Below are 27,138 nucleotides of genomic sequence, written 5' to 3'. Positions count from 1 at the left end.
TGAGACAACATGTTTCATTTTTTCATTTTCATAACATTTGTTTTAAGTTGATTATAAAAGGAATTCATATTCATTGAAGATTTGGAAAATATAGAAAAGAAAATGAAAAAAATCCACCCATTTCCTAAACACTCCATTATAACCATTGTCCCATAATAACCACATTTATTCAACATTTTGGTGTTTACTTCCAGTCACTCCACCTTTTTCATACATATGAAACAGATTTTACACAAGTAAACACAGATACATATATGCAAAATTTCAATGTTTTCCAAGGTGGAATCATATATAAACTGCATGTGATGTCTTATAATCTGAGTATGTTTTCACTTAAATCATAAATGATAAATTCTCTCTCTTCACTGTCTCTGATCGAGCAGTTCCTTTTTGAAACTTAAATGCATTAGTTTATCTATCTCCTCTTTGTTTCGCTTTCTTCTTTCAACATGCTCAGGATCACTAGCCATGCTCAAGGGTTCTCAAGATATTTTCCTAAAGACAGTATTTCTATTCCTAACATAAATGTAGGTGCAATGTTAGAAATAACATTTTTTTTTTCACTAGGAAAAGCATCACATGTATGGATCATGGTGTATTTAAACACTTTTCTGTTAATAAACAAGATTTTTTCCAATCCCTCACTATTATAAACACAATGCCTACTTGTTTATATGATTCTACATAGTCATGACAATTTCTTTAAAATAAATTCCAATGAAGATGATCCTAAGGAAAATGATTATGTATATTATTAAGGTTTTGATATTATTATCAAATTATCATCCAGATATGTCATACCATTTTATATCAATTGGTTTGATAAAAATGTGACAATTTAGAGAATCTACTTTCTACTTCCCAATTCCTATGTAGCCTGTTTTCATGTCCAGGCCTTTCCATTTAAGGGAAAAGGCACTAATGAGACACAATTAAATCATTTTTTATTACTTTTCAGTTGATCTCTTTATTTAAATACAGTAAATTCTGAGTCATTCTGCCCTTCTGAAATCTGCTGTCATCTGTATAAGAACTGACAGAAATTTCTTGACCTTTCTGGCACAACACATATTGTTCCCTATTTTGAAATCTCTTGGTATATCAATAGAAGCTGGAAGAGTGAGTCGGATATTTGCCGTTGCTGTGTATTTTTCCCATTAAGTTTCATGCGATTTTATTTCCAAATTTAAAAACTAGGAAATAATGGTTAACGAATTCTTAAAATTTTTTTTCTGAAAGTAGACCTGTTCTAATTAAGAACAAAATAAATAACTGCCAATACAATGGAGAAGTTAAAAATAATTAAATTGTAGTCCAATAAATAAAGAAAAATTTTTAAATGAGGCATAAAGTTTAGAAAATAAGCTAAACAATGGAAAATTAAACATGTAAATTACATCAACAAATAAAAATCAGTTGAACTCCTTGGTTTAATTTTATTCAATAAATATTTATTGAATACTTAGTATGTGCCAGGTATCACTAGGTCCTGAGAAGTTAGTGGTAAACAAGTCAGACACAAGACCTCCCCTCATGAAGTTTAGTCTAGTAGAAAACATATTAAAGAAGTAATTATACAGATGATGTGTGTCATCAAAAGAGATATTCAGGGTGAATTAAGCACATGTCAAGGGTTTTCTAAAGAGGTTAGAGAAAGCCTTAAACACATTATCACACACCTAAGTTCTTCTTCATCATCACTGATCAGCTATGCATAAGCCTACATCATATTAAATACTGAAATACTAGAAAGGAACACTTTTAACATAAGACATAAGACAAGGATGACTACTGTCATCAGTAACATTTTTATGTATGTTCTCACCAAGACAAAAAGTACAAAAAACAATTCAATACTAGTATGGGAAAGAAGCAAACAGATGAAGCATTACTTATTTCAGAGAATTTTAAACAGATGAAGAGCTTCAGTAGCATTAATCATTATCAATACATATTTCAGGGAATATACTCTATTTCAAGGACTAGATAAAAACTAGAAATAGAATGGTGAATAAGAAGTTTTCAGTCTAGTGAGTGAAGACAGACAAGAAATAATTGCTTTATAATATGGTTAAGAGCAGTATAAAGAGTAAAAACAGAGTTTCATGGTAATAAGAAGGCCAGCTAAACTCTTTCTTTGTAAGTGGATCAGGAAAAGGCTTCCCAGAAGATGTTAAGACAAAATAGAGCCCTGTAGAGCAAAAATGTGTAGAAGGATGGATCTTTCTGGACAGCAGAATTGTTGTTTTAGAAGTGTAGGATGATTGCTTCACACTGTAAAGAAATTAATGTGGCTGAAACTGGAGAAGAATAAGAAATCTTTTTTGAAAAGATTTCTGCAAAATTTTTTGAAAATAATTTTGAAAAATTATCATGATTCAGTCATAAAAGGAATTTAGACTTTTCCCAGAAAACAGTGGGCAATGATAAAAGTGTTATAAACAATGAAATGGCATTATTAAATTTTGTCTCAGAAATGCATTCAAAAGTTAAAATACATGTTTAGGAGTAATCTAGCTGACAAATGCTGTGACCACAACTAGAATAGTGGCAGTGAGGTTGAAGGAAAAAGCTGGCTTCTGGAGACAATAAAGCCATGGAACACATGGGCCTGGAGAGGGGCAGGCAATAAGAAAAACAGTCAAACTCCATGACAGATGGTGGTACATCCACTGAAATAGGGAACACAGAGGGCAAAGGACTATAATATAAAGATGCAAGTTGTAAATGTAAAGATGATAAATTCTGGTTTGACCGTATTGAGTTTGAGGTGCCTGTGCAATGTTCCACTGGAAAAGCCCCATATGCAAGCTGGTGTTCAGAAAGATGTGGAGTGGAGAGGCAGAAGTGTGAGCCATCAGTGCATGCAAGAGAAGCTAATTCTAGCCCTTGGGGTTAGAGATAATCACTTAAAGTAGTAGGTAAGACAATTCCCTCCTTTTCCCACTACTAGTGGACCCAGTGGAACAAAAACATTTTTAAACATTTTTATTAACCCGTTTATGTGGTATAGGTAGAAGTGATGAACAAGTGACTTTAGAGCCCATAATTTAAATGTTGGCACAGTCAGCATAAGGTAGGGTTGTCTGCATCAGTTAGTTATTCTTTCCTGAGATTTGCTAACTAAGGTTGAGTAAATCATTACATTTTAGAGTGTGGGATCTTAGCATAGAAGAATTTTCCCTAGGAACACATAACTGAAAAGATTCCTTTCTATATATATTCTTACCTGTTGAACATGATGTGAATTTTCTTTAGAGGTAGGGAAATGGATTAGCATACACTGGTTTAAGGATTCTGTCCATCTTATGAGGAAGGAGAATAACAATGAGTTAGATACTGTTCAGGGCAAGACAAATGAGGTGTTTCTGGTCTATGGCCAATTATTATTAATTCACTTAACAATTATTTTATAGTGGTTACTGTAAGCCAGGCATTTGGTTAAAAACATAGGATTCAACTTGGCTTCTAGGAGATCATAGTCTATTATTTAAGTAGAAAATAGACTTAAGAGTAATAGTTCCCCTCAGCTAGCTGCTTCATCGGCTGAGTTATAGAGGCACGCTTAGTTAATACTAAGATTTTAATAAGCATGATAGGAAATCAATCTCTAATGTCAAAGAACTAAGAGGTCAATTGCCTTCAAAGAAACAAAAAAGTTAATTTAATCAAGATTTCTCTCATTTTGAACCTTTGTCTGGAACATTTTGAACAGTATCTCTGGCCCCTTTCTCCTTTTTACTGTGGTGCTATTCCTCATAGACCTTGTTTGGGGAGATGGTGATTGACTTGGACATGGTTTTGCAGGAAGTGGCTGGTGATTTTTACTACATATAAACTCAAGCCAGGAGACCCCTGGAGGCAGCCGGTGGTAACTAAGTACCTTAGTGGACACACAGCCTGAGACAGTAGATGTGGTAGCCTCTTTCAGAGGAGGAGGGGGTAAAGGGGGTGTAGTGGAAGAGGAAGAGGACGATGAGGAAGAAGATGAGGGGAGTAGGGACTGCGACTGAGGGTTACTACTTTCCTTAACATAGAGCAGCCAGTCTATAGCCTGGGGCTGTTGGCTTACAGCTTGGTTTGCAGGGGCTACTGTCGGCCATGTTTTCTTCACATTAGCCTCCTTGGTGATATCAGGTTCAGATGTAGGGAAAAATTTTGATATCTCCCCAATTCCTCCAAGGTTTTCTTCAGGGACTTCATCAGGCTGATTTTCTTTCACAGGGAATGAAAAAGAAGTCTCTGGTAGGGAGAGGATAAAAACTAGTTTCACCTCTATTTCTCCCTCAGGAGTGGTCTCAGGTGCTGGGCTGACAAACAGTGTTGCAGCACGAGGGTCTTTCCTTCCTGTAAGATGGTTACACTGAGATTTTATGCAGGAAGCACAAGCTAAACAAACCATATAACTTGATGAAAGGCGGGGTCCAGGATGAGGATTTGCCCTTCCCCTCATCCTTCGAAAGAGAATCTGCCTACAGAGATCCCTCTGGATTCTGGTCTTGGAGAGAGAATTGACAATTTTATTTACAACATCATCAGGGACCGTTCCACCTTTGATAATGCAGGGATGAATATAACCTAAAGTCCATCGAATTTCCTTATTTGGTTCTGTCTTTTCATAAAGACCAAAACTGCTTTTACTCTGGAGTCTGGAGCCCAATGTTAAAGCAGCTATGTTCCTGATGCAGTGTTTGGAGCTTAATAATGATGGACCTGAGATATTTGGTTTGGGATGGGGTGAGGGAAGATTTGTGGCCTTGTGTTTGTCACTTAGTGAAGTGGTGTTCTGAAATTTTGAGTGACACACTGGTGAATTCAGGGTCCTGAAGTTACGATCAAGTGTTTTGGGCTGGAACAATGGCAAACTCTTTGGCTGATGCATAGAATGTGGTAAAGGTGATTTCCTTTCTTTTGAGCTGGACAACGTTAATCTCAGAACACTGGAATTAGAGCTCAATACAGGTGTTGTCTGAGGTCTGGAATCAGGTAACGATGAGCTCAGAGTCATCTGACTGGGATCCAAAGAAGGTGATGTCTGAAGCAAGTCATGTGTTTGAGGTGTAGAGTTGAGTGATGGTGAGCTCAAACATCTTTGATGGCGCTCTAACAAAGAGTGTCAAAGGCTATCCAATGAAGAGGCTTTCTGAGGCTTGGACTGGGGTAACACTGAGCTAAAGGCTCTTTGATTAGGTCCCAAAGATGACAATGTCCATAGGTAGTCTGGGGAAGGAGTTTCTTGATGTTTGAGGGCATATGATGATGAACTTGAGACCCTTCGATTAGACTTCAGTGAAGGTGATATCCAGCAAAGGTCTAGGGAAGATGTATTCTGAGGATTGGGAAAGGGTAATTGTGAGCTCCAGGCTGTTTGATTGGGCTCTGGCAATGATGTCTTGGTGAGGTCAAGTGAAGATGTGATCTGAGGTTCGGTGTGGGACAACGGTGAGCTCAAGCCTCTCTTATTAGGCCACAGGGAGTTCTCTGGTGGAGGTGTAGTGAAGGTGTGGCCTGATATTTGGAGTGAGATAATGGTGATTTCAGAACCCTGTTATAGAGGTCCTGTGAAATTGTGTCCTGACACTTGGCAGAGGGCAATATTGAGCATCTCTGTACCTTCTGGTTAGAGTTTAGGGGATGCACTGCAGGGTTATTACTATGGGATTCTACTTTGACCACAGATTGGTTATTGGGTTGCTTTTGTTTTTCATCTGTGTGTTGATGTGTTAATGAGCTGCTTGTGGCCAGTTGGTAACAGCGTTCTAATGGCACAAATTGTTGATCATAGTATGCTAGTGGCACCAACTTGTGCTAGTCTAGAGGTCTTTCTGAAAGCAGTTGGCTTGCAGGGATGTTTTAGTAACTGATAGTCTTTTAGCTGGATTCCATGGACAACAAATACTTTTAAATAAAAAACTTAGGTAGTTTCTATCATCTATCATGTAATCTTTTTGTTAATTCCTAAATATTATAGAGCATTTCAAAATTGAGGTGTAAATGAGGTTGAAAAAAGTGTCACCAATTGAGATTCTTCTCTGTCTTCTCTTTAGAGTTTTTTCCTCTTGAGGAAATAATGCCTGTTAACAAAAGAGTGAAGAAGGTTCAGAAGAGATCCTGATAGGGATATTAATTTTCTCAAACAATTTGTAGTGACTAGAGAACTACTGTGTGTGTAACTTTTGAATTAAACTTTCTAAATTCCCAATTGCCCATCTGTAAAATAGATAAACATAATGTTTAATTTATTGGGCTAAAGACTAAATAATACATCTAAAATGTGTAACAGTGCCCAAGATATAAGAGATGCTCAATAAAAGGTAATAGCTATTTTCGGTACTCTTTCAATGATTGCTTTAGTAAAAAAAAAAAAAAAAAAAAAAAGTCTGTGATAAGTTTATTGCATGAAATAAGAGAATCTTAAAGAAAGTGAAATGGAAGTTCTGATATGTTAGTTTTCAATTTAGATTCAATTACCCATCATTATCACCTTTTAGCTTACTTCCAAAAGACCATAATTCTAGTTGAATGTCTATTGCATACTTTCAGTCTTAGTCTTATTTGTCACTATTGCAGCTTTTGAAACTGTTGATCACTACCTTTTCAAACAATGTTCTTCATTCATGTCCATTATTTCTCTCTACTCTGATTCTCTCATTCATTCTCTTATTTCTCTATAGATCTTCACTGAATTCTTTTCTTTTGTTCTCACCTCAGAGTAGTTCTCAGACTTATATCACCAGTTCTGTCCTATTTTCACTTTATTCCTAAGGAATCACATTAGTTATATTTAGGATTTAAAAATGAACTATAGAAAGTTTATAAAAAACAGAACCTTCTATCTGGTCAAAAGCAATACAAGCATTTACTACTCAGGAAACACAGCTATGGTGCTTCTTAAAAAGCAGCACATGGGCTCCCCTGGTGGCGCAGTGGTTGAGAGTCCACCTGCCGATGCAGGGGGCATGGGTTCGTGCCGCAGTCCGGGAAGATCCCATATGCCGCAGGGCAGCTGGGCCTGTGAGCTATGGCCGCTGAGCCTGCGCGTCCAGAGCCTGTGCTCCGCAACGGGAAAAGCCACAACAGTGAGAGGCCCACGTACCGCAAAAAAAAAAAAAGCAACACATGGTTTAACATGACACTATTTCAGTGCATTTTTCATGGTCAAGGGTCTGTTCTTCAGGTTTTAAGGCTAAAACACACTATATGACAAAAAACCCAAGAGTAATTCCAACTGATCCAGGGATTAGCCAATTAGAACACTGACTTTAAGGCCCTTGAAGAATGAGAGCTATCAGAATTTGGTTTCATGGTTATTTCTATGCTTCAGTAACTTACTAATCCAATTTCTGATGGACAACTTTATTCCTCATATATGCCAACTTATCCACTTATTTACTATCAATTCTACTACTGCTAGAATTTTTTCCTTTATGTTAAGGTGTCTTTCCACATATTTAATCTTATTTACATTTATTTAAAAATATATCTTATTAGTATCTTAATTCACTTGTTTTCAAGTGTTGAGTCATTCTTAGTGGAATTCTCCAAGTATCAACAATATCATTTACACACCAATGACTTCCTAATTTTTTTGTCTCTAGTCCTGGTTTTCTCTTTAGCTTTGAAATTCTATTTCCAATTAATCATCAGACTTCTCTATCCAAAATTCCCCAAAACAATTCAAGCACAAAACATAAAAATCAGTAAGTTATTTCTCCTTATAAAGAAATCATCTTTTTGTATATCTTCTATCTCGGTTCTTAAAACCTAGTCATCTAATTCAAAATCTTTGAAATCATCCTGGACAGCTTCACTTTCTAAAATGATTTAGAAACCAGGACCTGTTGGTTTTATCTCTTTCATACCTTAAGAATATCCAGCATACCTTGCTGGATTTTGTGTGGTGTGTTTTGACATCCAATACTTTAAAAGGAGGGGGAATGGCACATTCTACTATATATGTGTGGCACTCTAAAAAACTTCTAGATAATAATAATAGAGTAACTCCATGATCTTGATGTAAGGAAAGATTTCTTAAAAGAACATAAAAAGGCTTCAAGATGGCGGAAGAGTAAGACGTGGAGATCACCTTCCTCCCCAAAAATACATCAGAAATACATCTACATGTGGAACAACTCCTGCAGAACACCTACTGAACGCTGGCAGAACACCTCAGACCTCCCAAAAGGCAAGAAAATCCCCACGTACCTGGGCAGGGCAAAAGAAAAAACAGAGAAAAAGAATAGGGATGGGACCTGCACCAGTGGGAGGGAGCTGTGAAGGAGGAAAGGTTTCCACACACTAGGAAGCCCCTTCACTGGCGAAGACGGGCGTGGTGGAAGGGGGAAGCTTCGGAGCCGTGGAGGAGAGCACAGCAACAGGGGTGCGGAGGGCAAAGTGGAGAGATTCCCGCACAGAGGATCGGTGCCAACCAGCACTGACCAGCCCGAGAGGCTTGTCTGCTCCCCCACCAGGGCGGGCGGGGGCTGGGAGCTGAGGCTCGGGCTTCAGTTGGAGCACAGGGAGAGGACTGGTGGCGTGAACACAGCCTGAAGGGGTTAGTGCGCCACGGCTAGTTGGGAGGGAGTCCAGGAAAAGGTCTGCAGCTGCCGAACACGCAAGAGACTTTTTCTTCCCTCTTTGTTTCCTGGTGCGCGAGGAGAAGGGTTTAAGAGCGCTGCTTAAAGGAGCTCCAGAGACGGGCACGAGCCGCGGCTATTAGCGCAGACCCCAGAGACGGGCATGAGACGCTAAGTCTGCTGCTGCTGCCACCAAGAAGCCTGTGTGCCAGCACAGGACACTCTCCACACCTCCCCTCCCAGGAGCCTGTGCAGCCCGCCACTGCCAGTGTCCCGGGATCCAGGGACAACTTCCCCGGGAGAACGCATGGCGCACCTCAGGCTGGTGCAATGTCACGCCGGCCTCTGACGCCGCAGGCTCGCCCCGCATCCGTACCCCTCCCTCCCCCAGCCTGAGTGAGCCAGAGCCCCCAAATCAGCTGCTCCTTTAACCCCCTCCTGTCTGAGCGAAGAAGAGCCGCCCTCAGGTAACCTACACGCAGAGGCGGGGCCAAATCCAAAGCTGAACCCTGGGAGCTGTGTAAACAAAGAAGAGAAAGGGAAATCCCTCCCAGAAGCCTCAGGAGCAGCAGATTAAATCTCCACAATCAACTTGATGTACCCTGCATCTGCGGAATACCTGAATAGACAACGAATCATCCCAAATTGAGGAGGTGGACTTTGTGAGCAACAATACATATATTTTTTTCCCTTTTTCTTTTTTTGTGAGTGTGTATGTGTGTGCTTCTGTGTGTAATTTTGTCTGTAAAGCTTTGCTTTTACCATTTGTCCTAGGGTTCTGTCTGTCCGGTTTTTTGTTTTGTTTTGTTTTGTTAGTATAGTTTTTAGCATTTGTTATCATTGGTGGATTTGTTCTTTGGTTTGGTTGTTCTCTTCTTTCTTTCTTTTTTTTATTACTTTAAAAAAAATTTAATATTTATTTTAATTATTTTATTTTATTTTATCAACTTCTTTCTTTCTTTTTTTCTCCCTTTTATTCTGAGCCGTGTGGAGGACAGGCTCTTGGTGCTCCAGCCAGGCGTCAGGGCTGTGCCTCTGAGGTAGGAGAGCCAACTTCAGGACATTGTTCCACTAGAGACCTCTCAGCTCCATGTAATATCAAATGGAGAAAATCTCCCAGAGATCTCCATATCAACACCAAGACCCAGCTCCACTCAACGACCAGCAAGCTCCAGTGCTGGACACCCTATGACAAACAACTAGCAAGACAGGAACACAACCCCACCCATTAGTAGAGAGGCTGCCTAAAATCATAGTAAGGCCACAGACACCCCAAAACACACCATCAGACGTGACACCAGAAAGACAAGACCCAGCCTCATCCACCAGAACACAGGCACTAGTCCCCTCCACCAGGAAGCCGACAAAACCCACTGAACCAACTTTAGCCACTGGGGACAGACACCAAAAACAAAGGGAACTACGGACCTGCAGCCTGCAAAAAGGAGACCCCAAACACAGTAAGATAAACAAAATGAGAAGACAGAAAAACACACAGCAGATGAAGGAGCAAGGTAAAAACCCACCAGACCTAATGAAAGAAGAGGAAATAGGCAGTCTACCTGAAAAAGAATTCAGAATAATGATAGTAAAGATGATCCAAAATCTTGGAAATAGAATGGAGAAAATACAAGAAATGTTTAACAAGGACCTACAAGAACTTTTCTTGCCTCTTTGTTTCCTGGTGCGTGAGGAGAGGGAATTAAGAGTGCCACTTAAAGGAGCTCCAGAGATGGGCGTGAGCCGCGGCTATCAGTGCAGACCCCAGAGACAGGCATGGGATGCTAAGGCTGCTTCTGCAGCCACCAAGAAGCCTGTGTGCACACACAGGAAGTATCTATCTTGGAAATAGAATGGAGAAAATACAAGAAACATTTAACAAGGACCTAGAAGAACTAAAGAGCAAGCAAACAGTGATGAATAACAAATAAATGAAATTAAAAATTCTCTAGAATGGATCAATAGCAGAACAACTGAGGCAGAAGAATGGATAAGTGACCTGGAAGATAAAATAGTGGAAATAACTACCTCAGAGAAGAATAAAGAAAAAAGAATGAAAATAATTGAGGACAGTCTCAGAGACCTCTGGGACAACATTAAACATACCAACATTCAAATGATAGGGGTCCCAGAAGAAGAAGAGAAAAAGAAAGGGAGTGAGAAAATATTTGAAGAGATTATAGTTGAAAACTTCCCAAATATGGGAAAGGAAATAGTCAAGTCCAGGAAGCACAGAGAGTCCCATACAGGATAAATCCAAGGAGAAACATGCCAAGACACATATTAATCAAACTGTCAAAAATTAAATACAGGGCTTCTCTGGTGGCGCAGTGGTTGAGAGTCCGCCTGCCGATGCAGGGGACATGGGTTCGTGCCCTGGTCCTGGAAGATCCCACATGCCGCAGAGCGGCTGGGCCCGTGAGCCATGGCTGCTGAGCCTGCGCGTCCAGAGCCTGTGCTCTGCAACGGCGGAGGCCACAACAGTGAGAGGCCCGTATACAGAAAAAAAAAAAAATTAAATACAAAGAAAAAATATTAAAAGCAGCAAGGGTAAAACAACAAATAACATACAAGGGAATCCCCATAAGGTTAACAGCTGATCTTTCAGCAGAAACTCTCCAAGCCAGAAGGGAGTGGCAGGACATATTTAAACTGATGAAGGGGAAAAACCTACAACCAAGATTACTTTACCTAGCAAGGATCTCATTCAGATTTGACAGAGAAATTAAAAGCTTTACAGACAAGCAAAAGCTAAGAGAATTCAGCACCACCAAACCACCTTTACAACAAATGCTAAAGGAACTTCTCTAAGCAGGAAGCACAAGAGAAGGAAAAGACCTACAATAACAAACCCAAAACAATTAAGAAAATGGTAATAGGAACATACATATCGATAATTACCTTAAATGTAAATGGATTAAATGCTCCAACCAAAATACATAGACTGGCTGAATGGATACAAAAACAAGACCCGTATATATGCTGTCTACAAGAGACCCACTTCAGACCTAGGGACATATACAGACTGAAAATGAGTGGATGGAAAAAGATATTCCATGCAAATGGAAATCAAAAGAAAACTGGAGTAGCAATTCTCATATCTGACAAAATAGACTTTAAAACAAAGACTATTACAAGAGACAAAGAAGGACACTACATAATGATCAAGGGATCAATCCAAGAAGAAGATATAACAATTATAACTATTTATGCACCACAAATAGGAGGACCTCAATACATAAGGCAAATGCTAGCAGCCATAAAAGGGGAAAATGACAGTAACACAATCATAGTAGGGGACTTTAACACCCCACTTTCACCAATGGACAGATCATCCAAAATAAAAATAGATAAGGAAACACAAGTTTTGAATGATACATTAAAAAAGAAGGACCTTCAATACGTCTTTTTTTTTTTTTTTTTTTTTTTTGCGGTACGCGGGCCCCTCACTGTTGTGGCCTCTCCCGTTGCGTGGCACGGGCTCCGGATGCGCAGGCTCAGCAGCCATGGCTCACGGGTCCAGCTGCTCCACAGCATGTGGATCTTCCTGGACCAGGGCACGAACCTGTGTCCCCTGCATCGGCAGGCGGAATCTCAACCACTGTGCCACGAGGGAAGCCCAATAGAAGTCTCTTTTAAATGTCTGGATTCACCTTGGGGCAAGTGCTGATGTGCAGGTTCGATGTCCAGCAACTCTCCTTAGCACTTTCCCTGGCAACAATGTTCAGAACCGCAGTAAACAGAACTGTCAGTAATAAATCAATTAACTCTAAAGAACTGTGATGTGAGATATCAGGCTGTGTCTTTGTTTCCCAATGTTGGCAGCTTTCCTACCCTGAGAGTGGCATCATCTGACACTCACCTATAAACTCAGCTATAGCCCAGGTCCAGGAACACTCCAGACCTTGGACCCCATGGATTTCTTGAGTTCTAGCTCACTAGTGTCCAACTAGGAATCAATAAAGCTACCTAGAAGCATTAATGAACTATTTTCAATATTTCAAAATACCTAATGCAAAATTATCACTGGTCTATAAAGGATCATTTACATATAGGCTAAGTAGTGTCAAATGTCTTTGCGTTTAATTGGAATTATATTGATTATGTGTACTTCCATATTATCTCAGAGTTTACTCTAAAGTAATACTTATTTTGGTTTTGGATGTTTACTTGACTACTTTGTCTCTCTCAAGATCACATAGTGTTGAACCTGGCTCATTCATTTGACAGACAGTTGATAAACAGTATATTCCAGATCTTGCGCTAGGCACTGAGGATAAAGAAATAAAAGACTTCATGTTGCTTTCAGTCTACTCCTAATGTGACTGGAGAGGGAGGTAAGCCAATAATACAATGTGAAGTGATAAGTATATCAACATAGCTTTATTAGAACACAGAGAACAGACACGACTCAGAATGAGCAGAGAGAGTGGAATTACCATGTGGCTGTATGCCTCTTTGCTTCCATTGTCATTGCAAGAAAAAGTTTCGTAGCTACTTCTGATCTTAACTTGGTCTTTAACTGCTTGTCTCTTCAACGTTTTTCCCACTCCTTCTACTAGTTTCTTTTGCTATTCATACCCTCCCTCCAGAGGAGCTGACAAGCGTTTCTTCTCTTCTTACGTGACTTTATTTTTGCACCTATTAAAGGGAGTCCTGTTGATGTGATCTCAGCCATTTTCTTTGTCTACTAAGGTGGAATTCTTTCAGGGATCATCTCCAGATCCATATTTATCCTTGAACTTTTGAACTGCTGGTGACTTAGGTGTTAATAATCCAGGTACTTTTTCAGAGCTTTGGTCTTCTCAAAAGAGAAAAAATTCTTATGCTATGTTCCAATATTTCCATCAAAGAAAGATGCTAACTGCCTTTATAAATTTAAAGATTGTAGGGCTTCCCCGGTGGCACAGGGGTTGAGAGTCCACCTGCCGATGTAGGGGACACAGGTTCGTGCCCCGGTATGGAAAGATACCACATGCTGTGGAACAGCTGGGCCCGTGAGCCATGACCACTGAGCCTGCACATCAGGAGCCTGTGCTCCACAACAGGAGAGGCCACAACAGTGAGAGGCCTGCGTACCGCCAAAAAAAAAAAAAAATTAAAGATTGTAGCCCTAGAATTCTCACTCCTTTATGGCTATTCTGGAGGTGAGAAAAATATAAGGAAGACTAGCCACCTCATTTGCATATCCACTGAATCATCCTTTTCTGATAAGTACAGATTTTCCTCTAATGAAATACTGTTTCATCAAACTGCCTACAAAATAACTGTACAAACATTCTAATGTACTCTACCCAAGGATAGAGGCTATTATGTTAAATTTCTTATAAAATAGTTCTTTTGTTATCACAGTTTTTGAATACAGAGAATATATATGTTTGAACAAAACACAATCATTGAAAAGCAAGCATAGCCATTCTCTGACAGGAGAAAAAAAATCACTGTGATATTATTTTACCAGAACCAAGATTTTAAAAAATGAGTACAGCAGAAATTTTAATGATTATATTTGCTTGTTGGATGTTAATTTCATCACCTAATTGATATTTTATTTAGTATCAACTCATACTACAGATAGCTATATGAAAGCTTTAAACAGTTACAAATAAAGAAAAAGAAAGGCAAAAAAAAGGACTTAATTGATATTTATAGGACAGTCCATCCAAAAAACCAGAATACACTTTCTTCTTAAGTGCTCATGGAAGATTCTCCAGGATAGATCATATCTTGGGTCACAAATCAAGCCTTGGTAAATTTAAGAAAATTGAAATCGTATCAAATATCTTTTCTGACCACAACGCTATGAGACTAGATATCAATTACAGGAAAAAATCTGTAAAAATACAAGCACATGGAAGCTAAACAATACACTACTGAATAACCAAGAGATCACTGAAGAAATCAAAGAGGAAATCAAAAAATACCTAGAAACAAATGACAATGAAAACACGATGACCCAAAACCTATGGGATGCAGCAAAAGCAGTCCCAAGAGGGAAGTTTATAACAATACAATCGTACCTCAAGAAACAAAAAACACCTCAAATAAACAATCTAACCTTACACCTAAAGCAATTAGAGAAAGAAGAACAAAAAACTACAATGTTTGTAGAAGGAAAGAAATCATAAAATCAGATCAGAAATAAATGATAAAGAAATGAAGGAAATGATAGCAAAGATTAATAAAACTAAAAGCTGGTTCTTTGAGAAGATAAACAAAATGGATAAACCACTAGCCTGACTCATCAAGACAAAAAGGGAGAAGACTCAGATCAATAGAATTAGAAATGGAAAAGGAGAAGTAACAACTGACACTACAGAAATACAAAGAATCATGAGAAATTACTACAAGCAACTATATGTCAATAAAATGGACAACCTGGAAGAAATGGATGAACTGTTAGAAATACACAACCTTCTGAGACTGAACCAGAAGAAATAGAAAATATGAACAGACCAATCACAAGCACTGAAATTGAAACTATGATTTAAAATCTTCCAACAAACAAAAGCCCAGGACCACATGGCTTCACAGGCTAATTCTATCAAACATTTAGAGAAGAGCTAACACCTATCCTTCTCAAACTCTTCCAAAATATAGCAGAGGGAGGAACACTCCCAAACTCATTCTACGAGGCCACCATCACCCTGATACCAAAACCAGACAAAGATGTCACAAAGAAAGAAAACTACAGGATAATATCACTGATGAACATAGATGCAAAAATCCTCAGCAAAATACTGGCAAACAAAATCCAACAGCACATTAAAAGGATCATACACCATGATCAAGTGGAGTTTATGCCAGGAATGCAAGGATTCTTCAATATACATAAATCAATCAATGTGATATACCATATTAACAAACTGAAGGAGAAAAACCAGATGATCATCTCAATAGATGCAGAAAAAACTTTTGACAAAATTCAACCATTTATGATAAAAACCCTCCAGAAAGTAGGCATGGAGGGAACTTACCTCAACATAATAAAGCCCATATATGACAAACCCACAGCCAACATCATCCTCAATGGTGAAAAACTGAAACCATTTCCACAAAGATCAGGAAGAAGACAAGGTTGCCCACTCTCACCACTATTATTCAACATAGTTTTGGAAGTTTTAGCCACAGCAATCAGAGAAGAAAAAGAAATAAAAGGAATCCAAAATGGAAAAGCAGAAATAAAGCTTTCACTGTTTGCAGATGACATGATACTATACATAGAAAATCCTAAAGATGCTACCAGAAAAACACTAGAGCTAATCAATGAATTTGGTAAAGTAGCAGGATAAAAAATTAATGCACAGAAATCTCTTGCATTCCTATACACTAATGATGAAATATCTGAAAGTGAAATTGAGAAAACACTCCCACTTACCACTGCAACAAAAAGAATAAAATATCTAGGAATAAACCTACCTAAGGAGACAAAAGACATGTATGCAGAAAATTGTAAGATACTGATGAAAGAAATTAAAGATGATACAAATAGATGGAGACAAATACCATGTCCTTGGATTGGAAGCATCAACATTGTGGGAATAACTATACCACCGAAAGCAATCTACAGATTCAATGCAATCCCCATTAAACTATGACTGGCATTTTTCAGAGAAGTAGAACAAAAAATCTCACAATCTTATGGAAACACAAAAGATCCCAAATTGCCAATGCAATCTTGAGAAAGACAAACGGAGTTGGAGGAATCTGACTCCCTGACTTCAGACTATACTACAAAGCTACAGTCATCAAGACAGTATGGTACTGGAACAAAAACAGAAATATAGATCAATGGAACAGGATAGAAAGCCCAGAGATAAACCCACGCACATATGGTCACCTTTTCTTTGATAAAGGAGGCAAAAATATACAGTGCAGAAAAGACAGCCTCTTCAATAAGTGGTGCTGGGAAAACTGAACAGCTACATGTAAAAGAATGAAACTAGAACACTCTGTAACACCATACACAAAAATAAACTCAAAATGGATTAAAGACCTAAATGTAAGGCCAGACACTTTTAAACTCTTGGAGGAAAACATAGGCAGAATGCTCCATGACATAAATCACAGCAAGATCCTTTTTGACCTACCTCCTAGAGAAATGGTATTAAAACAAAAATAAACAAATGGGACCTAATTAAACTTCAAAGCCTTTGCACAGCAAAGGAAACCATAAACAAGATGAAAAGACAACCCTCAGAATGGGAGAAAATATTTACAAATGAAGCAACTGACAAAGGATTAATCTCCAAAATTTACAAGCAGCTCATGCAGTTCAATGTCAAAAAAACAAACAACCCAATCCAAAAATGGGCAAAATACCTAAATAGACAGTTCTCCAAAGAAGATATACAGATTGCCAACAAACACATGAAAGAATACTCAATATCATTAATCATTAGAGAAGTGCAAATCAAAACTGCAATGAGATATCATCTCACACTGGTCAGAATGGCCATCATCAAAAAATCTAGAAACAATAAATGCTGGAGAGGGTGTGGAGAAAAGGTAACACTCTTGCACTGTTTGTGGGAATGTAAATTGACACAGCCACTATGGAGAACAGTTTGGAGGTTCCTTAAAAAACTAAAAATAGAACTACCATACGACCCAGCAATCCCCCTATTGGGCATATACCCTGAAAAACCGTAATTCAAAAAGAATCATGTACCAAAATGTTAATCACAGCTCTATTTACAGTAGCCAGGACATGGAAGCAACCTAAGTGTCCATCAACAGATGAATGGATAAAAAGATGTGGTACATATATACTATGGAATATTACTCAGCCATAAAAAAATGAAACTGAGTTATTTGTAGTGAGGTGGATGGACCTAGAGTCTGTCATACAGAGTGAAGTATGTCAGAAAGAGAAAAACAAATACCATATGCTAACACATATATATGGTATCTAAGGAAAAAAGAAAGGTCATGAAGAACATAGGGGCAAGACGGGAATAAAGACGCAGACCTACTAGAGAATGGACTTGAGGATATGGGGAGGGGGAAGGGTAAGCCGAGACAAAGTGAGAGAGTGGCATGGACATATATACACTACCAAATGTAAAATAGCTAGCTAGTGGGAAGCAGCCGCACAGCACAGGGAGATCAGCTCAGTGCTTTGTGACCACCTAGAGGGCTGGGACAGGGAGAGTAGGAGGGAGGGAGACAGATGAGGGAAGAAATATGGGGATATATGTATATGTATAACTGATTCACTTTGTTATAAAGCAGAAACTAACACACCATTGTAAAGCAGTTATACTCCAATAAAGATGTTAAAAAAAAGAACATAGAAAGCTATAACCATTAAAAATTGATAAATTAAAATCAAGAATTCCCAATCATCAAAAGATACCATATTTAGAAAGAGTTAAAGGCAAATTAAAGAATGGAAAATAAATATTTACAATACTTAAAAAAAGACTCATATCCATTACAACTTCTGCAAGTTGCTAAGAAAAGACAGGCAATGCAATTAGAATGATAAGCAATACATGTGAATAAGCACTTCACAAAAAGGATATCCAAACGCTAATGCACATATGAAAAAAACACTCAGCCCCCTTAGAAATCAGTGAAGTGCATATTTAAACTACAGAGAGATCCTACTGCACATTATCAGAATGTGACTAAAAAAATATGAAAACTGACAAAGCCAATAATTGGTGATTATGTAGCTTAATAGTATATTTTATATATACACACACATATGTGTATATTATATTCCATTCTTAGGTACATTCCAAGAGGCATGCAATGCATAAATATTGGTACCAAAATACATATACTAGGATATTCATTGGAGCATTATTCCTAATAGCTTCAAACTAGAATTAACTGTCCATCATTAATAGAATATATAAATAAATTGTGATATATTCATTCAATAAAATACCAAACAACAATGAAAATTAACAGAAAATCTAGCTTCATGCAACTACATGGATGAATATCACATACAAAATGTTGAATGAAAAGTATTATATGCACAAAAAATAATTCATAATTTTATGTGTGAAAGTACAAAATGAGTTCATACTAACTATGGTGTTAGTAGTCAAGATAATAAACCATTTACGGAAGTGGAGATTAGGAGGGAACACAAAGCTTCTGGGGTGTTGATAATGGTCTGTTTCTTGACCTGTATGCTGATTGTGTGGGTGAATTCACTTTGTGATAATTGAGCTCTAACATAGTTACGCTATGTGTATTTTTCTGTGTTTCTTAATTTCAATAAAAATTTTTAAATTGCATAACTTGATGCTAATTTGAAAAGATACATCTGCCACAAATTTTCACTGAAAATTAAAACATTAAAGGATGAACCAAGTTTTGGCACACAGATGCAATGAAAACTTAGAAAAATGAGGGACGAGGAGAAGAATGCAGTGTAGAAATCCTGCTATCATATGGAGGGGAATAAAGAAATTCAAAACAAATGGAACTAATAAGAATTTAAGATAAAGAAAAAAACAGAGAAAAATAACATTTTTGAATTTTTTCCACTTTCAGACTTACTCAGCAAATAACATTCCCATTTCAAAGAATGTTTTGCTAAAGCATATAAATGCTAAATACAATGCAAGAAGTGGTGGAGGTTTGACTGAAGCTATAAATATGGGAAGAAAATGAATACGACTTATGAAAGACTTAATTCACAAATAATCTCTGTGCCCGAATTCTTTTTGCAGTTGAGTCCTTTCAAACTTTCAATGAAGATATATTTATAAATGTTATACAAACTTTTTCAGAATATTATGAACATAAGAATATTCTAAATTTGTTCTGTGAAACTGTTGTATATAATTCTGATATTAAAACATAACAAAAGTAGTAGTTCAAAACTAAAATGAAAATAATAAAGTGATAACACATACCACATGCAAAATTCCTAAATAAAATAAAACAGTTAATTTAACATTACAATAAAATAATAATTGACTGTCACCAACTTGATCTCATTCAAACAATGTAATGATGATTTATTATTAGGAAACATTTAAATTGTCATGTTCATAATTCACAAATAAATCTTAATAGGTATTCAAAAAAGTAATTTTATATAATCCAACTTCCATTTCTCATAAAACTCAGTCAGTAAACTACTAAGAAAAAACTGTTTATTTAATGAAAGCAAACATCAATTTGAAAGCAAAATCAAATCATTCAGTTGGCATTGAAATATGAGTTAGTCCCATTAGAGATTGGTAATAGACAAGCATATCCACTATCACTACTACAATTTAATGTTGTTTAAGATCTGGCCAATGCAGTAAAGAAGGAAACAGAAAGATACATAACTATTGAAAAGGAAGAAATTAAATAATCTTTCTGCATAGCATATGGTTGAAAACCCAATTTAGAATATAGAAAACCTAACAGAATCAATATATATTAAAATTCAGAAAGTTCAAGGAAGTCACTCTTTACTAAGTCAATATACATGGATCAAGAAATTTCTTAAATATCAACATTTGAAATCAACTTTTGATATTTGTAGCATTAAATGACTCTATAAGAAAAGAAGTTTTCAAATAATGATATTAACTTTCTCCTTAAACAACGAGGAAAAGAAGAGCACATTAAATTAAAATTAAGTAGAAGAAAGAAAATAATAGAGATTGGAAGCTAAATAAGTTAGAAATAAGAAAAGCAGGATACAAAACGCTGGTTCTTTGAGATCAATGAAATTGAAAATATTTATCCAGATATATCAAGGGAAATGAAGACATAAATTACAAATATCAGGAATGAGAGAGCTGGCATTACTATGGACTCTACAGATATTTAAGAAGATAATAAGGTAATTCTGTGAATAATATTATGCCGATATATTAGACAACTCAGAGGAAAAGGGCAGATTTCTTGAAAGATAAAAATTGCCAAAACTCATTCAAGAATAAATAGAAAATCTGAAGGTCCCAAATATACTAAATAAATTGAAGTTTAAAACTTTCCCACAGGGCTTCCCTAGTGGCGCAGTGGTTGAGAGTCCGCCTGCCGATGCAGGGGACGCGGGTTCGTGCCCCGGTCTGGGAAGATCCCACATACCGCGGAGCGGCTGGGGCCGTGAGCCATGGCCGCTAAGCCTGCGCGTCCGGAGCCTGTGCTCCACAACGGGAGAGGCCACAACAGTGAGAGGCCCACATACCGCAAAAAAACTTTCCCACAAAGAAAACACAAGACCCTGATTGCTTCCCTGGTGCATTCCACAAAACATTTAAGAAAGAAAGAATACCAGTTCTGCAAATGATCTTCCAGAAAATTAAAATGGAACAATTTCTTCCTAACTCATTCTATGAATCAATCATTACCCTGATACCAAATTCAAACAAAAACATTATTAGATTATAAAAAAAACTATAGACCAATATTCTTCATGTAGATGCAAAAATTCCAAACAAAATTTTAGCAAGTCAAATCTCAAAATATATAAAAAAGATAATACACTTCTTCAAAATCCATGAACCCAATCTTATCATAAGATACCAGCCAAGCCCAAACCGAGGAAAATTCTACAAAATATTTCACCAGTACTCTTCAAATGTGCCAAAGTCATGAAAAACAAGGAAAGACAGAGAAACTGTCACACACTGGAGAAATCTAAACATAATGACTAAAGGCAACATGGTATCCTGGACTGGATCCTGGGTCAGCAAGAAGATATTAAAGAAAAATCTGGTGAAATTCTATTAAAATCTGTAGTTCCGTTAATAGTATTGTACCAATGTTAATTTCTTTGTTTTGATAAATATGCCATGGTTATGTAAGATATTAACACTATGAAAACCTGGGTAAAGGGTCTAAATGCAAAGGAGCTAAAACACACAAGAAACTGAAAAAGAAGAAAGTTGGAAGACCAACATTACCTGATTTCAAGACATTAAAAAGCAACAATAGTCAAAACTGTCTGGTGTGGGCATAAAGGTAGACAAATTGATCAATAGAACAGAATAAGAAGTTCAGAAATAGAGCCACACATATATAGATAGCTGATTTTTGAAAACAGTGTGAAGGTAATTCAGTGGAGAATAATCCTTTCAAATGACATTGTAATAATTAGATATATACAGCTGCAAGGAATAAACTTTGATACATACCTCACATTACATACAAAAATCAATCCATAATGGGATCATACATCTAACATAAAACATAAAACTATAGAAAACATAGGAGAAAATCTTTGTGATTTTGCATTTTGGCATAGATTTTTAAATGTGACACGAAAAGCACAATCAATAAAAGAACATGAATAAATTGAATTTCACCAAAATTAAAAACTTCTGCTATTCATAAGACACTGTTAAGAAAGTGAAAAGAAAAAGCCATAAACTTAGGGAAAATATTTGCAAAGCATATATCTGATAAAGGACTTGTTATTAAGAGTTTATAGACAGAACTTAAGAAAGCAAACAATCCAATAAAAAATGAGTAAAATATTTGGACAGCTTTCCAAAGATGATATGTGAATGGGAAATAAGTACAGGAAAAGATTTCATCAAGGCAGAAATAGAGACACAGATGTAGAGAACAAATATATGGACACCAAGGGGGAAAAACGGAGTGTGGGGTGTGTGTGTGTGTGTGATGAATTGGGAGATTGAGATTGACATATATACACTAACATGTATAAAATAGGTAACTAATAAGAACCTGCTGTATATAAAAAAAAAAGAAACACAGAAAGAAAAGATTTCAACATCATTATTCATTAGGAATTGCAAATTGAAACCACATGAGAGACAACTAAATACCTATTAGAACAGTTAACGTTTTAAAAGTTGGCCATACTAAGCATTGACAAGGATGTAGAGAAAATGGAACTCTCATACACTGCTGGTTGAAATATATAATAACACAAGAAGTTTGGAAACAGTTGACCATTTTTTCAAAAGCAAAGTATGCATGTATCATATAATCCAGTCTACTCCTAGTATTTACCTGAGAGAAAAGGAATCATACCCTATATAAGAAGGCTTATAGAAATATGCTCACTAAAGCATTAGTTTAATAGTCCAAAACTGGAAATAACCCAATGGTCATCGGCAAGTGAATGGATTAACAAATTGCAGTAAATCCATTTATCAGTATACTACTATTACCAGTCTCAGGAATCTTATCTCCAGATGAGTGTTTGGGAACAAGACGTTCACAAAATGATAGAAAAAAGAGCTGATATTAAACAAAAATAGACCCACAAGCCAACCTCTTTCAAATGTAAGCCCTTCTAAAACAAAAAGAGTACAATGAGACAAATGCTTTGTGTTCTCAATAAACCATCAAAAGAGAAATAAATGCATGCACCAGGAAACCCATGCAACAAAAACATAAATAATGCATCAATGCCTTAAAAACTGGTGAAGATTGGTTTAGGATTTAAAATATTCAGTATTCTTGTTGTGCGTATAGATTAATTTTCTAAAAATTTCTACTTGAGTTAATACTCAGAATACGTAATATATAAATCTGTTTTTATTTTGGGCTGAAGTACCTTGCATTGTTTTTTAATCTGCTCAATTGTTTGATTTGCTTAAGCCAAATTGACTCCTGCCTGCCAAACTCTCAGGCCTATATTAAGATTTTTACAATTTAAGAGATTTGAATTTAGAGAATTTCTTGGAAATCTTAATGCACCAAACTCAGAGTGAGGACTGATCACTCAAAGAGGATAATCCTCTTTTGGGAACCAACTGCATAAGCGGCTCTGGCTTAGATGTACAGAAGACTTCAGAAGAAACCTCTGTAATCCGAGGTTTATCTCTAGCCTGAGATGAGTACCTGACATTTCTACCTTGTTGAACTCAGACATTTCAGCTTTCATCTTCTTCCATATATACACCCAAGAGAGTATCTCTCAGATTTATACTTCAAGGCTACCTTCTCTGAACTCTTTTTATCATTCATGCTCACTAATCTACATATTTTTGATTGTAAAAGTGCCTCTTACTAAGAGAAGTTTCATGAAAACTAAAAATCTGGCTGTTTCAATGATTCTTAGAAACAGAGCTACTCTCACATCAGGCAATCTTGTAGACTATATGCTGGTTTCATTCCCTGTGAAGAAAAGCAATCCAGAGAAGACTATGTTCTAATGCACAGAAAAAGAAATATACCTAAATATAATGACTACTGTTTCTACAGTTCTCTATTCCATAAAAACTGAGCAAATTCTGCCGTTTTTCACCTTCAATCAAGTTGTCACCCAAACATAGGGACATGTTAGTGGAGTCTACCCATGAGCTCTGCAGGAATCCATCCAGAAGCCAAATATCACTGCCACGCAGCTGGACTCAACACTGTCTATCCTCTCTGTCTTCATCTCTCAGACAAATTCAAGAACCATGGGTTTGGTGAGTAAAGAGCTAAGTCAGCCTAGTTTGGCCACACTAGATACACTGGATATGTTCAACAAGGCCACAGAATAATATGCTCTGTAAAAATCCATTAATTTTCAGGCTTCTGTATTTTTTTTTTGGTTTTAATTTCAGAAAAATTTCCTCAGAAACAATGTTAAAACATCCACTTTCCATATCTTAACAGAATAAAAATGTCATATCTACCCTCTTCCCCCATGACAAGTGCATAGGGTGCAACGAATCTAAACCAACTCCAAAAATGAGAGAGACTAAGGAGTAGAGGCAAAGAGTGGTGGCTCCTTGGCATGGTGTGAATCAAGACAGCTTGCTAGGATTCATCCCTTCCCACCCACAGTGTTCATGTTTTCATCCACTTTTAGAAAATATCCCTGTTGAGTCTATTCAGAAAGGCACTTTGGGGACACACACAAAAAATAGTTTTCCTGCAACATTAAAAGCACAGAAGAAAGAATAGGGAATTTAATTCCATGAAACACTTTAAAGCCAATTATGATAGGTGTAAAAATATAGAGATTATTAGGGCATATGCAGTCTAAACTTAAAGAAGAGGGAGTAAGCCAGGTATGGATTTAAGACAAATCAGACAACACACAGCAAAATGAAGAAAATGTTCTGGAAATTGAAGAATAAAGATGATGTTAGGAATTGAAACAGAAAGTGGCAAAAAAGAAGAAAAAGGAAAGATGGTAGAGCTTAATATATAAGAACCTCTGAGGGACTTACATTTGGAAGGAAGAGGGAGGAAGATGAGGAACAGGAGAAGAAGTGGAGGATCCACAAAGGATACCATGCAGGAGTGATGAGAGAAATAAATGTGAAGGGAAATTTTTTAAAAGTCCAAGAAATAATTTTTGCCACTTAAATAAATGGCATTAAATAGAATCAAATTATAAAAGGATTTCAAGAGTGGTGACTGAAAACAAATCCTTGAGTTCACGAATAACTTGTTTGAGAGCACATTTCCAAAGAGTAATGTGTGTGAAGTGGAGCCATTACAGTCAGGCTGACTTTAAGGAACTTGACTGTGAAGAGTTAAGTACAGTTGGAAAAGGTTATATTTAAGGGAAGTCTGGTTGATGTTGTTAAAATAGAGAAACACTCAGCTATATTGGTAGATAGGAGAAAAAGAAGAACCACAGGGGAAAAGTGATGGCACGTCATATACCAGAGACAGGAGGATTAGCTGGGCAGTGGAAAACTTTCAATATCCATTTTTTGAAGGAGAATAATAATTCAGGTTAAGAAAAAGAAGTTCTCAAAAAAAAAAGAAGAAAATACTTCCTTTTTATCTGATCTATTACATATACTAAAAATGATGAAGGAAGGGGAAGAGGTTAAGTCCAAAAGAAAATTCTTTTGTGGGGGGACTTTTAGGAAATATATTGTTTTGTCAATGTCTGAACACTTCCCACCAGTCAAAGGAGCAGAGAAGCCACTGTTAAAGAAACATGCATAAACAAAATTACATATACTTTTGTCAAAATCATAAACAAATCACTTATAGTCATACATCCAGCTCAACTCCCACTGACCTATAAAGTAGTGAGTGGTACTTCATACATCAGAAAATATTTCACATCTTTCGGTTTGCCAGGCAAAATCCCAAGTCTGCTGAAAACTTCTAAATTTATGTATACACTGCAGGTTCCCTGTGCATAGAAGAACACCTCAGATTGGCAAAAGCTGGAGTTTAATGTATCTTTGTATGATGGGAGTCTGGGGAATAGAGAACCTTAATAAGGTTACACAAAAACAGTAGGCCATCCTGCAAATCTGTGCTATAGTAGTACACATCTTGGCCTAATGTCATAAACAGAAGGGATCCTCTATATACTTTGGGAGAAAGCACGAGATTTGTCTTCCAGTTTTGACTCTTAATAGGGCAGCAAAAGGTCAACTAGGATCTATGGATTACCTACAATAAACATTAATTGGCTTAGATATAGACAAAGATGTAAAGATATAGGTAACCTCTTGTAAGAGTATCTTCAAACAAAACCTCTTTGTTCTGTTTTGTGTAGGAATCCAGGGTTTCTTGAGATATATGCATGACCCAGGATCTCAAGATTACAAATATGAAAAAATGTCCAAGTTCTGTGATGCTTAAGAAGACAGTGCTGGGCTTCTTTGGTGGTGCAGTAGTTAACAATCCACCTGCCAAGGCAGAGGACATGGGTTCGAACCCTGGTCTGGGAAGATCCTACATGCCACAGAGCAACTAAGCCGATGCGCCACAACTACTGAGCCTGCGCTCTAGAGCCCGCGAGCCATGACTACGGAGCCCGCAAGCCACAACTAAAGCCCGCGCGCCTAGGGCCCATTCTCCGCAACAAGAGAAGCAACTGCAATGAGAAGCCCACGCACCACAATGAAGAGTATCCCCCACTTGCTGCAACTAGAGAAAGCCCGCGCACAGCAACAAAGACCCAATGCAGCCAAAAATAAATAAATAAATAAATAAGCAATGTTATGACAGAACTGCTCTACATTTAAAAAATACAAAACAAAGAAGACAGTGCTATCCTACCCAACTAATAACCTTCCTATCCAATCCCAACAATCTCCCAATCTCCTTCACCACGTACTTTCCAGAGACACTAGCAAATACTGAAAATGCAGAAAATATGTAAATTGACCCCAGACAATATTTCAGGTATGGAGATTATTTCAAATATCATTTTTCTTCTGTATGTTTGAAATTTAATTTTTAGAAAGCAAATGAATTATGTACTATTTTGGGTCATTTAAGTCAAGAAAATAACTTCTAATATATCTCTATGGTAATGTAACTCCTTAAAATAAAATTTTATTTGTTTTTGTCCTAGCAAAGACAGGACTAACTAAAACACCTGGATGATTAATCATTTAAACATTCTGATGATAAATGTAATATATATTTGCTGTAGAAAACTTAGAAAAAAATAAAAAACTATGATCAAGAAAATAAAAACCACCCATAATCCCATCATCTGAGTTAGTGTATGGATATATTTCTAGTGTTTCTATGTATCTGCATTTTTATACAAATATAAGATACTCATAATTCTCTTTTTTGTTTCATGTAGTAACATGGATATTTTCATGTTACAACATATTCTTTTCAAATAAAATTTTAATCAGTGTCTGTAGTCCATCATTCTTTTTCCAAATACCATTATTTAAAAGTAAGGTTTTGAAGA

The 27,138-nt window shown here is 36.9% G+C and overlaps 1 protein-coding gene across 1 annotated transcript in view; it reads right to left on the bottom strand.

Annotated features, from left to right (window-relative positions):
* Window positions 1–3,664: 3,664 nt before the first annotated feature.
* Window positions 3,665–27,138, bottom strand: part of LOC114890242 (casein kinase II subunit alpha'-interacting protein-like) — a 66,481-nt gene continuing 43,007 nt past the window's right edge. The window contains 2 exon segments of the mRNA XM_029213696.1: window positions 3,665–5,478; window positions 5,481–5,808. Coding sequence (XP_029069529.1) covers window positions 3,665–5,478; window positions 5,481–5,808 — 2,142 coding nt within the window.

Source organism: Monodon monoceros, unplaced genomic scaffold, assembly GCF_005190385.1.
Source record: "Monodon monoceros isolate NGI ecotype Baffin Bay Population unplaced genomic scaffold, NGI_Narwhal_1 Super_Scaffold_11, whole genome shotgun sequence".
Taxonomy (NCBI): Eukaryota; Metazoa; Chordata; class Mammalia; order Artiodactyla; family Monodontidae; genus Monodon; species Monodon monoceros.
The sequence above is the reverse complement of the archived record's forward strand: the minus strand, read 5'-3'. Positions and strand labels throughout refer to the sequence as shown.